This window comes from Rosa rugosa, chromosome 2 (genome assembly GCF_958449725.1).
Source record: "Rosa rugosa chromosome 2, drRosRugo1.1, whole genome shotgun sequence".
Classification (NCBI taxonomy): domain Eukaryota; kingdom Viridiplantae; phylum Streptophyta; class Magnoliopsida; order Rosales; family Rosaceae; genus Rosa; species Rosa rugosa.
The window spans coordinates 63,573,872-63,587,855 of record NC_084821.1 but is presented as its reverse complement, the minus strand read 5'-3'; the positions used below and the strand labels follow the sequence as shown (position 1 = coordinate 63,587,855).

Below are 13,984 nucleotides of genomic sequence, written 5' to 3'. Positions count from 1 at the left end.
ATGATAACAGTTTCAGGTTTCCCTTAGTTACATTACTGCATCAATATATCTAATTATCAATACATAAATTCTATACAGAGGTGGACCAACTTAATACAATAGTGTCATAAAAAAAACTTAATACAATAGTAGTTGACTCCAATAAGCAAGGAGTTCATCTACAATTGTGCGGAGTTGGTCTAATTCTACAGAAAACTAGATTACAACTACAAAAAGACAATGAATTAGAGATACTTTCTCTACAAATCTTATATCATGGTATTTACTATTTATTATGGCAGGATCCATCCTACTATGAACTATCCAAGAATTCATCCAACACTCTTACGGAACTAATAAATATACCAATATACATACAATGATTATGAATTGCTTGGCAAATAGGGAATTTACCACCTCAGCTGGCCCAGTGTCACCACCATTATACGCAAGTCCAAGTTCAAGTCCAATTTCAAACACAGCAGGCCTACATGTTGGACCATCAAAGATGAACAAGGCCTATGAGGTCTCAGCCCTACAGTCATAAGGGTCTCCTCATACAGTTTCCACCCTCCAGTACAAGTTGGCCCAATCTTTCCTCGTGATCAGGTTCACTTCTCGACCATCTTGATGTATTTGCTGATTTGCTAAGGTTAGTTCATAAGTTTGGATTATGATTCGAGTTTTTCTGCATACTCGAGGAACGATGTTTTAGCTGTATGAGCTTAAACCCTGGAGTTACATCAGATTAATAGATCATCGATAATCAATACAAAGATCAGCATCTCAGACTGATCAATTTCGCAAACCTCAATTAATATGCCGTAGAAGGGGCTATTACATAGTTCAAACACTTGATCTTACATACCTTGTAATGAAAGATAAACAAAGAACCTTGGATCACTTTTAACAGTTACAAGTTTTTAAATTTTTATAACACAGCAAAAAAACTGCTAACCAAATCTGAAAATAAATGGAGATTATGAAATAAAGCTAGAAAAGCTGCTTGGACTCCATGCTGCTGGAGCTACTGGCAGAGCTCCTCAACTGCGGTCACAATCTGAGCTGGTTGAACAACAGTCACTTCCTCTAATGTTGCAGCATATGGCGTTGGCACGTCCTGTGATGACAGGCATACAATTGGGGCATCCAAATAATCATGAAAGTTCTCGGTGATGGCTGCTGTCAAACTAGCACCAATTCCACCTGTCCGCATGCACTCCTCCACAATCAGGACCCTATGTGTTTTCTTCACTGAGTTCCCGATGGTGTGAAGGTCAAATGGTTTCAATGACCTAATATCAATAACTTCTGGGTCATACCCCTTGTTCACCAAAGTTTTAGCAGCCTGCATCACATGATACCTCATCCTAGAATATGTTAATATAGTGACATGCTCCCCAGGCCTCACCATCTCAGCTTCCTCAAGAGAACACACATATTCTTCATCTGGGATTCTCTCCTTCAGGTTGTACAGCAACACATGCTCGAAAAGGATAACAGGGTTATCACTTCGAATGGCAGCTTTCATCAAGCCTTTAGCATTGTAAGGGGTTGAGCATGCTACCATTTGGATTCCAGGGATCGACTGAAAGTATGACTCAAGACGTTGTGAGTGCTCAGCCCCAAGTTGCCTACCCACTCCACCAGGTCCACGAATGACTACTGGTATCTTGAATTGACCTCCAGAAGTGTAGTGGAGCATACCACAGTTGTTGGAGATCTGGTTAAAGGCAAGAAGGAGAAAACCCATGTTCATACCCTCAATAATTGGTCTCAGACCAGTCATGGCAGCTCCAATACCCATCCCTGTGAAGGAGTTCTCAGCAATAGGAGTATCAAGAACCCTGAGATCCCCATACTTATCAGCCAGGCCTTTGGTCACCTTGTACGATCCTCCATAGTGGCCCACATCTTCACCCATTACACATACAGTGGGATCCCTAGCCATCTCTTCTTCCAATCCTTCTCGTAAGGCTTCAAAAAGAAGAAGTTCATGCCTAGAAAAAGAATGCATATCTTATTAGTTTTATCCTCAATGAATTTCTGAGGAACCATATAACCATCAATGAAGGCCAGGAACTATCTTTTATGATACTCTGGACTCTGGACATAGTTCTGTCTGGCATACATTATATTAACTTACAACCTACTCATCAATTTCACAACAAATATAACAGCATGCCACCGTGACAACTATCAGGTGGTAAAAATTCATGAACACAACACATATCTCAAAGTATAAAGTTGAGTTGAAAATTATCAATACAGTACATGTATATCTCAATGTATCTCTTTACGCAACTTAAAAATTATCAGCTTAGAATACTGAGCAGTACAAATACAACGTGATATCAGCTTATATATACAGTGGTATTTTACTATTAGAGATTTAGAGTTATCATTTGTCTTCTAATACCCGATTCTTACTATCAATTCACTTGGATTAAGCAAGTCCATGGTACCCACTAATCCAACTTAAGCTCTTAATTCACTAAATTTCACACAGAAATTTCAGACACTACACCGAAAATAGTACTCAAGTGTAGTTTCTATCTCAATGCTATGCTACAAATCATACAACCACAGATTCTTAACATCAGAATCAAATTTAGCAAAAACAACAGAAGCATAACAGTAAAAAGCTAAAAGCTTTCACATAAACATACCCAGGTTTCGACGGAGCGGAAGCCGCAGCAGCATCAGCTTTTGTCTACAGAAAAACCCACAAGCAACAAAATTCAGAACCGAATCCACTACAAAATAACAAATCAAATCAACAGCAACCAAGAAAACTTACGGCAACGGCATTGGTGATCAACTGACCGGCGCGGCGGGGTCCAGCATTGGGGTTAGCTCCGGCATCAGATCTAACCACAAGAAAGCTGGCTTTCCTCCCTGAATCAAACCAAAAACAGAAACTTGATTCAGTAATCAATCAATTAAATACAAAAGATTGGAGCTTTATTATTAGAGTAACAGTGGGGGATGACCTGGGAGGGATCTACGGGAAGGGAGGTGGAGTTTGCGGGAGCTGGAGGAGGAGACGGAGATGGCGGCGGAAGTGGCTCCGAAGACGGTGGCCATTTGATTTTTTGGGATCAAATTTGAAATGAGAGGAAACTCGAAATCGGAGCCTTCTCAATGGGAATTGGAGCGAGAGGGAGGGACCAAAGTTTATAGATGAAATTGGGCGGAGAGTTTGAGAAAATGTGGCTGGCGATTTAAATGAGAGACCCACTTCGCATTTCTCAGTCTCCCCCGCTTAGTTTTCATCGCCTCCGTTCAGGGTCGGGATCACCTGTACCCGAGTCTAGAATAAGACTGTGCGCAATAGGTCTAGACTCTAGAGGAGATTCGGAATTACGGAATAAAGACCTCGAGGGGTTACGTGGAGGGTTGTGAGTGGAGGTGGAGGGTGTTTATACGGTGGGGATTTGTGGTTTCGGCTGCGGCTGTCTTCTGTGTGGTGCAACCTGTTTGTTGGTGGCCTAGAGAACCAACTATTCGTTAATGTCACGTGACAGTAAAAGTAATTTTTTTTTTTTTTTTTTTTTTCGCAGTAGTAGTACGTTGATCAATTTTGTAATTTGGTAAACTACAGAGAACGATTTTTGGTGATGATCACCGAAATTTTTTTTGTTCTTGATATTTTAACGATTAACAAAAATGATATTTTTGTAATTGCAATCGTTACAAAAGTGGCATTTCTATTGGACGTTAAAGAACAAACTTTTATGGAAATTATGCTAAGCTGTAATCGAGTTACAGATCAGGTTATTTTTCCGTCGTGTCACCGTTATGTCAAAGCAATTCGAGATGCCAGTAGTGCGCTCGTTGCTAGTTGGTGCTTTTTCGGATACATGTTTGTAGTTGAGGCTCCTGGTATTATCTCAGGAAGTTTTCTTGATGTACTTTGTTATTTGGGGTTTAGGTCTCATGTCCCCCCCATGTATTCCATGGTTTCATTAATGAAGGCTTAAGGGCAGCCGCACCGGCCCTTATTTCAAAAAAAAAAAAGAACAAACTTTTGGATGCCAATTTTGGTGATTCTCAAAATCTATACACCATTGTTACCAACAACGTACTTAGTTTGTGCATAGAAACTCTAAAACTCTGGCCTAGGTTTAAGGGAGTAGTAGACTAGTAGTGCTACAGTTTACTGGCACATTGATGACTCCAGAATCTTACCTCTCTTCACTGGGAAACCTAAAAGCCTATCTTACTTTCATATATAGCTAGACATGCAAGATAAATCAAATCATGATATCAGATTATCAGATTCCTCCATATGCAGATTGGACCTTAAGCACTAGTCAAGCCCACAATTTTTATTGCTTAAAGTCCAACATTGGTTCATTTTTGACCTGGAGACTTGGAGACAGAGCTTAGCTGATCACAAACCACTTCTATCTTTGTCGAATAGTCTAGTATCAAGGATAAATGAAGATTTAGAGGCAACAACAGCTAGAAAAGGCGCAGTCGCATAGGACTGTATTCTAACTCATGATGAAGCTAGAATGTCTAGAAAGTATGTATATAGTTGGACTCTTACTTCTGATTCGTATAGATTCCCCATTTTCCTGGCTTCAATTTCCCGGCCAACATTTGCATATCTGCATTATGGGGAGAACTCATTTTATTTCTTGGTATACTGTTGTTGTATGGCTAGCTTAACTATGGCAGTAGTAGCAGCACAAACCAGCAATCTAATTAACCACAGGCCAGTCTGCTCTTCTTGCTCTCAAATTCCACATCACTAGTGACCCTCAGAACATGATCCTGACCAACTGGTCTACCAAGGCCTCAGTTTGCAACTGGGTTGGGGTTACTTGCGCTGCACACCACCTTAGAGTTGCAGGCTTGAACCTCACTTACATTGGCATCACAGGAACCATTCCTCCGAACCTAGGCAACCTATCATTCTTTGTTGAGATCTACTTCCAAAACAACAGTTTCCATGGTACATTGCAGGAGGAATTGGCTAGTTTGCGCCGATTAAAGTTTATTAACTTCGGAGACAACAATTTTATGGGAACCATGCCATTCCACCATGGTTCGGGGACTTATCCAACCTTCAGACCTTGTATTTGTATAATAATCACTTTTTAGGTTCCCTAACTGCAGATATATTCAACTTGTGTGCATTGCAATTTCTTGATCTGCACAATAGCCAGCTTTCAGGTACCAACAACTATAGTTTTGAAAGGAAACCCTTGCTGATTGATACTAATATTTTCACTTTTTTTGGAAGGTATACCTTGACCATAACAATTTTGAAGGTACAACTTAATCAGCTCCAAATAGGATCTGCTATCTTTTCTTTGCTGATATTGTGTTTAAATCCAAACAATATGGAATTTGAGTTCAGCGTTTTGGGTTGACAGTCAATGAAATAGAAGTCTAAAACAACTTTGTTTTGGACATAAGCACAATATCGCACACGAAATATTAGCAGGAGATCCAAATTCGACTTACAGTTCTGTTTTATTGCTGTGCACTATATTTACAAATTATAAACCTGTCACAGGAGCTGTCTAATGAGTTTATCTTTAGCAGCTGGTAGCATACCTCGGGAAATGGGGAACTAAACAATGCTGAAGTGGATGTACCTTGACAGGATCACAGGAACAATTTCACAGGTATGACTCGACTTCATTGCTGTGCGTTATATGGACAAATGGCTTATATGGATGTTAAATCATTCCACTATAAATGTGTTGATCTTTTCAAGAATTCCAAATGAGATCGGCACTTTATATTAGCTGGATAATTTTTTTTGCTCAATCCAATTTCCGAAAGGGGCTTGTTCCTGTTTCTCTCTTCAACTTGTCTTCTTTGACCACTTTGGCTCTATCAACAAACAGCTTCAATGGTAGTATTCCAGATAAAGATAACATGCGTCAAAATCTTCCTAGTATTCAAAGGCTGTATCTGTCTTACAACCAGTTTGATGATCCACTTCCATCAAGCTTAGGGCAATGCAAACAGCTTCTTATATTAGCATTGGTACGCAACAATTTCTGGGTAATGATACCCAGAAATATTGGGAACTTGACACAAATACAGCAGATTTTACTATATGAGAACATTTTGACAGGTACGACCTACTAGCTGCTGTTACATTTTCTATGTCTTCTTGTTCCTATCATGCATGAGTTATCATCTGCGGAGAATTGTAATGAATCAAGAATAGTTCAGTTGAATCAAAGCACTTAATACAGTTTAAACATTGACATCAGATTGAGCTTGAGTAACTTATATGATTCAATTTTCATATGTAATTTTAGTGATAACTGAAAAACTCTAAACCATACTAGAGCTAGATTGTGAGATGATGATCAAAAACATAAAGCTAGCTGGCATAAAGACATGAGGGGAATAATTTAACCATTGATCAGTCTACTCCAGAACTAAACTTCTTATCTTGCTTGCCCAATCTAAGGAATTTGCAGATGTTACACTTTCTGTACAATCCAATTAATACCACCCTTCTTGTTTCCTTGGTAATCTCTCTACATCACTTCAACATATTGATTTTAGCAAATGCAACATGAGGGGTAACATTCCCAAGGATATTGGCAACTTGATCAACTTGATCGATATCCTTAGACCTGTCATATAACCAATTGAGTGGATCAATTCCAACTTCAATGGGAAGATTGCAGAATCTCCAAGGTTTGTTTTTGAATGATATCAAATTTCAAGGATACATCCCATATGAAGTTTGTCAATTAGATAAGCTATTTAGCTTGCTTTGGGTGGTAATCAACTCGATGGTTCTTTACCTTCTTACTCAGGTAATCTAGCAGCTCTTAGAACACTATTATTAGGGTCTAATCTGTTAAGTTTCAGAATACCATCTGCCTTGTCTAAACTTACATACATCTTGCATGTAAACTTGTCATCCAATTCTTTGGTTGGATCTATCTCAGAAGATATTGGAAATATGAAAGTTGTGACGGATATAGAGTTGTCAGAGAACCATTTCTCTTGTATTATTCCAAGCAGCATTGGGAGTTTTGAAAGTCTGGTTAGTCTCTCCTTGGCAAATAGTGATATAGTGATTTTGAAGGCCCTATTCCTAGTTCATTCAGCAAATTGCTAAGCCTGGAACTATTGGATTTGTCCAAAAACATCTGTCTGGAGTGATTCCAAAGTCTCTAGAAGCACTCTCACATCTCAAGTACCTGAATTTGTCTTTCAACAGATTTCAAGGGCAAATTCCAATAGCTGGAACTTTCAAAAACTTCTCTGCTCAATCATTTGTCTCAAATGATGGGCTTTGTGGTGCTCCCCGACTTGATCATCCACCGTGCAAAACTGGTAGTACAGCTAGTAGTACATCTATCTTGAAATAAATTATACCAGGGGTCTTGTCAGCAGTACTCATAGTAGCCTTCGTATCAACAGTGATACTACACAAAAAAAGGAATGTGGAAGCTGCAACAGAGATTTTCATGTCACATAAACTTCTTTGGAGAAAAGTTTCATACCTAGAACTACAAAGGGCAACAAATGGATTCAATGAAAGCAACTTACTAGGCACCGGGGGTTTTGTTGAGAATATATGTCATCCCACATGGGAAAAATGGGACCTTGCCTATGGGTTTATAAGGGTTTGGGTCACTCCATCCATTGCCAATTGGTTTTGGATGTGAACCCCAGATTACTATCATGGTATACCCACGTGTGCATCCCTCATGCACTCTCCCTCACGGCCACACGGGCTCCACGTCACCCAAAGATGTCCACGTGTATGGCTTGAAAATTCGCCACACGTGCGGGGGCGTGTTGAGAATATATGTCATCCCACATGGGAAAAATGGGACATTGCCTATGGGTTTATAAGGGTTTGGGCCACTCCATCCATTGCCAATTGGTTTTGGATGTGAACCCCAGATTACTTTATCAGGTTTTGGTTCAGTATATAAAGGAACACTTTCAGATGGGATAGATATACTTTATCAGGTTTTGGTTCAGTATATAAAGGAACACTTTCAGATGGGATAGATATTGCCATAAAATTGAAATTTCCAGCTAGAAGGGGCTTTCAAGAGTTTTGATATTGAATGCGAAATGCTAGGCAATATTCGTCGCCGAAATCTTCTCAAAATTATCAGCTGTTGCAGTCAAGTTGATTTCAAGGCCTTGGTACTGGACTACATGCCTAATGGGAGCCCTGAAAACTTGTTGCATTCTCAGAACATTCCTTTGAATGTCCTTCAAAGGTTGAATATAATGATAGATGTTGCATCTGCACTCGAATACGTTCATCATGGTTATTCAATACATGTTGTTCACTGTGATCTGAAGCCCAGCAATATACTACTAGATGATGATATGGGTGCACATGTTGCTGATTTTGGCATTGCAAAACTCTTAGATGGAAGAGATTCTATGGCTCAAACCATGACTCTAGCCACCATTGGTTACATGGCTCTAAGTGTGTTGCTAGTTATATATCTTCGAGTTTTATACATGTAGTCTGTATCAAAACATGTTTCCAATTATTTATGTTGAATTTACTTTTCATCATGATTATATAAGTGACAATTCATATGTTGCAGACTTGGGAATGGAAGGAATTGTTTCCAGAAGAGGGGATGTGTACAGTTTCGGTATTGTACTTATGGAAACATTCACAAAAAGGAAGCCTGCAGATGAAATGTTTGTGGAAGAATCGAGTTTAAAGCAGTGGGTTGCAAATTCTTTACATCCAGATAGAGTAGACTCTGAAGCTATGGATGCCGATTTACTTGGAGCAGAAGAAGATCATCATTTTGTAAGCAAGAGAGATTGTTCATCTTCCATTATGAGATTAGCTCTAGCGTGTTCTGCAGATTCACCAGAAGACAGGATAAACATGCAAGATGCTCTAGTCGCACTCAACAAAATCAAGATCAAGTTCTTGAAGGACACTGAAAGCGAGTAGTGGTGTTAGTTTTAACTACTGTATTTTTCTGATCATCAGCTAGTCGAGAACAAAACCTCTAGACTGTAATTTCTTCTTGCCAATATCACATCTGGTTAATTCAATAGGAAATGACTTTCATGCATCAGAAACCAACTAGGAACTCTTTCAGTGAAGGAAAGTATATTATGAATACCATCTACAATAGCTTCAAATCTTGTCCATTTTGTTCTATAGGTCTCTGTAGTGTGTACCCTTCCATATTTCACTGGTAAATGATTCCACACAATTGTAGTTTGAGTACCATATAGAGAAAGTACTGCACTGTTAATCAAATTAGAGCAAAAGAGCTTAAATTGACAAAGTCTACTCATTTTGAAAGTTGATAAATGATAACTTGTTACGAACTAGTTTTTAAGAAAATTAGATATAAAGAGGTATTGGGAAAAATCCATATATATTTTATTATCAATCGACACCCAATCCACGTAGGCAAACCTTGAGAGTGTTAATGTATAATAAATATTTTTTCATATTTTTCTATATATGCCTGATTTACCCTTGGGGTAGTGAAAAGTAATATGAGATGATAACTAATCCTTAATTTTAATATCTTTAACTGTAGCTACTCATTGAATTTTGAAAGTATCTCTTAAAGAATCGACCATAATCCGACTTAGATAAGAGAATTGTTTGCTCTGCAAAAATTCGGACTGCTTGGTCTAGGGTTTGCAAAATTCTTCTCGTTCGGCGACACTCGGAGTTGGTATTGGTTTTCTCCACGTCATTGATAGGCTGCTGCTGGACAGGTGATGGTTGGTCTAATACCCATTTACCTGTGAGATGGTTTGGCCTGAGGTGGTTTGATAGGTTTTGATCGGCATGGTTTTTCGGGATCGGGGCTCAGAGGTAGGCATCCGTGGACACTGGTTTCAGGTGACGAGTTTGGTGGCGCTAGGTGGGACTGGATCGAGGATCCATCTCCTTTCTAGGAGGCGGTGATGGCGACATATTCGCTGGAGCTCCGAATTCTATCCTTAATTGTTTTGCTTTTTCAAAAACTTTGCCGAGGCATATTATGTGACCATTTTATTTTACTGAGTTTTGCAGTTCAAATTTCTTTCCATATATAATTTCAGAGTTCTTTTCCTTAATGTGATGAGTTCTTCTGTCAGTAAGGTATGATATTCTATAACATAAATCTGCATACTCACTTGCTCCATTAGTCAATATATGAGTTATAATGGAATGAATATCTACTTCAAGCTAGCCATTGCAACAACGTCAACCACAAGTAGATTAAGTATGACATATTCGAACAAACCTCTACATTAGGTATGCAACCAGTACACATTACCATCAGAATGATGATTTATATTGAAGAGTATACCATGTTCTCAAGTATATTGAATATCATGTCATTTACCAACTAAATTCTTAGGTAATGTAAAATGCAAATGTACCTCATGACCAGGCACCAAAAGAAACTCATAACACTAAACATACCTTGTAGCCATGAATATTAGATAACATACATGCATCTACATGAATATTTGATTACACATACATCTAGACTACATAACCAATAATCCCATATAAATGACTAAATGAGATATCTAAAAGTAAATATCTCTTGACTAGACATCGAAAAAAGCTCATAGCATATTATGCATCAAAACTTCTATAAACTTTCAAAAAAAAAAAAAAAAAATTCATACTTTCATACTGATGTTAGAGTTAGTGCTATCAAGTTTGTTTTCGTAGCAAAAATCAACTTGGTAAAAAATCAGCTAAAAATTGATGTCTCGTAAGTATAATAACCACGATCTCCTGTATCGAGTCAATTTACAGTCCTAGTCCGAGGATGCGAGCTACCCATCTCACCGTGTTAAACATTATCTACTTCAAGTGGAGCAAAAACTGACTGACTACTCTACCTTATTTTCAGACAAACCATCCCCCTTGAAAGCCGGAACAATAAAAATGAAGACAGAATAATAAGAATAGTCGTGGCCAAATGGAGCTTCTCTATCTGCTCTGCTCAATCCTCTCCACCTTCCTCACTTCCCTCACTCTCTCTCTCCTCCTCCCACTCCGCACGCTCCTCCGCCGCCTCTCCCCCTCACGCGCCGCCTCTCCCTCCTCCTCCGTCTCCCTCTACCAAGGCACCGTCTTTCACGAGCGTCGCCGCCCCGTCCACCACTCCTTCCGCTACTCCGTCCGCTACGCTCTCATCGACCTCGACGACTCTCCCCCCAACCACCTCTCCGCCGACGAGGCTCGCCGCATTGCCGGCACCACCGGCCGAACGTAAGGATTACGTCATCTCTGTAAATTTGTTTTCCGGTGGATTTAGCTGATTTGAATTGAACAGGTTGCTTTTGACGATTCCTGAAAGCGTGGGATATGAGCAGAACCCCTTGAGCTTGTACTACTGCTATGATGATCAGATTTTGAAGCAGTGCATTGCTGAGGTTTAATTTAATTTAGTTTTTTTTTTTTTTTTAAATGGTGCATTAGATCATTTAGATCCTTTTGAGCTGACCAATGTGCTTGTGTTTATAGGTCACCAATACGCCATGGGGAGAAAGAGTGTTATTTGTTTTCAATCCAGATTCTGATTTAGTGGCTAAACCACTACATGTCAGTCCTTTTATGGTATGTTTCAGTTATTGCTATATATGCTTAATTAGTATTAGATTAACAGCTGTTTTTGAAATTTAGTTCATCTATAGCTTTTGTTACGATCTTCGGTCAGTCCTTATCTGTCAAGTTCTGAACTTTATATGCATAATGGATGAAGAATAAGATACCATTAACATTGTCATGGAGTTGATAATGCATTAAAAGTAGGGTCCTTCGGTGTTCCGGCCGAAGAGGGGAAAATGTGGTGTGCATTTCTAACCGGGATGATCAAGAGAAGCTAGGAGGGTTTGGGGGAAATGCTCCTCTGAATAGGGCTGTAATTCCTGGCTTTTGATAGATGTTTTCCATGCTGTTACTTTGTTCCAAGTGTTGTTCCATTCTTGTAAATAGAAAATTACTTGAACTGTTTGGTCAACCGTAGTAACTAAAGTTTAACGCAAATGCCATTCCTTTTCCTATGCATTTTAGGGATTTTTCACAATGCAAATGTTAACTTAATCAGGATCTACGATGCAGAAAGATTTCCACTTTTTGAGTAACCATTTATGATAATTGCAGGACATGTTTGGGAATTGGAGTATCAGAGCAAATGCTCCTGACAATACTCTGTTCGTTTCAATTTCAGTTCAACACCCTGACCTCGGAAACTATTTTACAGCTACCCTAACAGCCAAAAGGGTACCCTCATCATTGGTGTCTGATCATGCACTTTTTTTCTGGTTGATGCCACATAAGGTTGCAGTGTGGATATATTGGCATGTAAGTAAAGTATAACTGCTTCATTTGGTTTTTGCTGCACTCTAGATCTAAGCAGCATCAACTAAATCAAATAAGTTTAATTAAAAAAAATTTTGATTAGCTAAACACTACTCAATTACAGTGGATTCACTAACTCAGTTGCAGAACCTTGTGGATGATGCAACACTAAACTCTACTAATATGTTGAATGATGCATAAGGATGATTGCTATGAGCCTATGACCAAATATTTGTTTGCTGATTTAGAAGTAAATATGAACTCAGAGCCACTAGTTTAGAAATCACTGACCCTGTCCTTAGTGTTTAATTATAATTAGTCTCACCGTCTCTACAGCACAATTATTAGACCTGGCTTTACGTATAACGTGAAAGACTGGCGTCATTTTAAATCATTGTAGAATGATTTGCCTCCTCTCTTGTGAACATTTTATTCAAACTATCCAGTTTCTTATTTCAGAAAAAATGTTGTTTGATCACTTTTGTTTTCATAGCTTTTTATGTATCATCAATTTCTATAATCAATGGATGTAAAAAATACTAAGGAAATTTTGATATAGTTTATTATTTATATGCTTCAATTAAGAGGTTGTGTAAACCTATAATTAGATATATGCTTCAACTTATTGAATCAACATGTTTATTATTTTTTTCACAGGCCTTTAAACTATGGTGGAAGAATGTGGCATTTGTCCAACACCCAAGGTATACCAACCCTGCATATAGGGAGGAAGCTCTGGTTCGTAACCAGAAACTTCAATGCTGTCCGGCTATTGGATTGGACAAAGATAAACATCTGCGACTTGAAGGAAGTAGTCAAGGATGTAGGGTCAACAAAGAAAGTGAGGCTCGTTATGTTAAATGGAGAGATGCTAAGTGGCCTTGGTATTGACTCCGAATGGTAGGAGGACTTTCTGTTGTCATGTATGTTAAGATTGTATTGAGGGTTTTGTTTAGGCAAAGTCCGTTGAAATGCATAGTATATACTCATTGATTGAATAACCGTATGACAACTTGGTCCATTAATTTATACAAGAAATTTGCTGTGAATTTCAGTTTTTCCTAGCAAGGTTGATGCTGCTAATCCCCCCCACCTGGGCGGCTGGGCATGCTATCTGTATTGATGGAGTGCTAAACTACTCTCGGTTCTAGTGGAGATTCAAAGTTAAGACCTTGTTTAGCATTTTGCAATGAATGAACTAATGGCGAAGACGTAAACTCCTCATGTAGGACATGATATGAAACACTCCATAAGCATGATTTAAGAAACAAAGCTTCAAAGACTGTCATATAAACCCTATGGTTAGCCTAATCCTCAGCAAGGCTAGTGAAGTAAGAAACATGAAATGAAAACATCTACGTACTGCTGCTGCGGGTTCAAAAATTTTACAGAAATGGAGGATCACTCTTGAACCTCATCGCCTCATCGCCTGGTCTATCTGGAGATAAGAGCAGTCGAACTTGCTGCCTTGCTGGCCTGCTGGGTATTAAAGTTTGAAACACAAAGACATGGATTGAAACATTCTACACTTTACTCATTACAGACAAACCCCATAATAAAATAGTCGTCCATTACACTATTCATGCGTGTTTGGATTTTTTTTCTATCATATGTCAACTAGTACGACGACTATAAGAATCTTCTATAAAAATAATATTCGTGCCACTAAATCAAACGGTCATTACTTAT

At 38.7% G+C, this 13,984-nt stretch overlaps 3 protein-coding genes across 3 annotated transcripts; 2 read left to right on the top strand and 1 right to left on the bottom strand.

The window, feature by feature from the left end:
- Positions 1-742: 742 nt before the first annotated feature.
- On the bottom strand, positions 743-3,258 carry LOC133729246 (pyruvate dehydrogenase E1 component subunit beta-3, chloroplastic-like). The gene is made up of 4 exons (XM_062156741.1): positions 2,973-3,258; positions 2,780-2,877; positions 2,649-2,692; positions 743-1,979 (listed from the first exon to the last, which is right to left on the bottom strand). Exons 1-4 carry the CDS (start codon positions 3,064-3,066, stop codon positions 1,007-1,009), a joined length of 1,209 nt encoding a protein of 402 aa, XP_062012725.1. The 5' UTR covers positions 3,067-3,258; the 3' UTR covers positions 743-1,006.
- A 4,800-nt stretch (positions 3,259-8,058) lies between these two features.
- On the top strand, positions 8,059-8,914 carry LOC133731266 (putative receptor-like protein kinase At3g47110). Its single transcript, XM_062158681.1, has 2 exons — positions 8,059-8,425; positions 8,550-8,914. Exons 1-2 carry the CDS (start codon positions 8,059-8,061, stop codon positions 8,912-8,914), a joined length of 732 nt encoding a protein of 243 aa, XP_062014665.1.
- A 1,893-nt stretch (positions 8,915-10,807) lies between these two features.
- Positions 10,808-13,344, top strand: LOC133732959 (uncharacterized). The gene is made up of 5 exons (XM_062160562.1): positions 10,808-11,203; positions 11,268-11,367; positions 11,459-11,551; positions 12,098-12,298; positions 12,953-13,344. Exons 1-5 carry the CDS (start codon positions 10,911-10,913, stop codon positions 13,184-13,186), a joined length of 921 nt encoding a protein of 306 aa, XP_062016546.1. The 5' UTR covers positions 10,808-10,910; the 3' UTR covers positions 13,187-13,344.
- Positions 13,345-13,984: the final 640 nt, after the last annotated feature.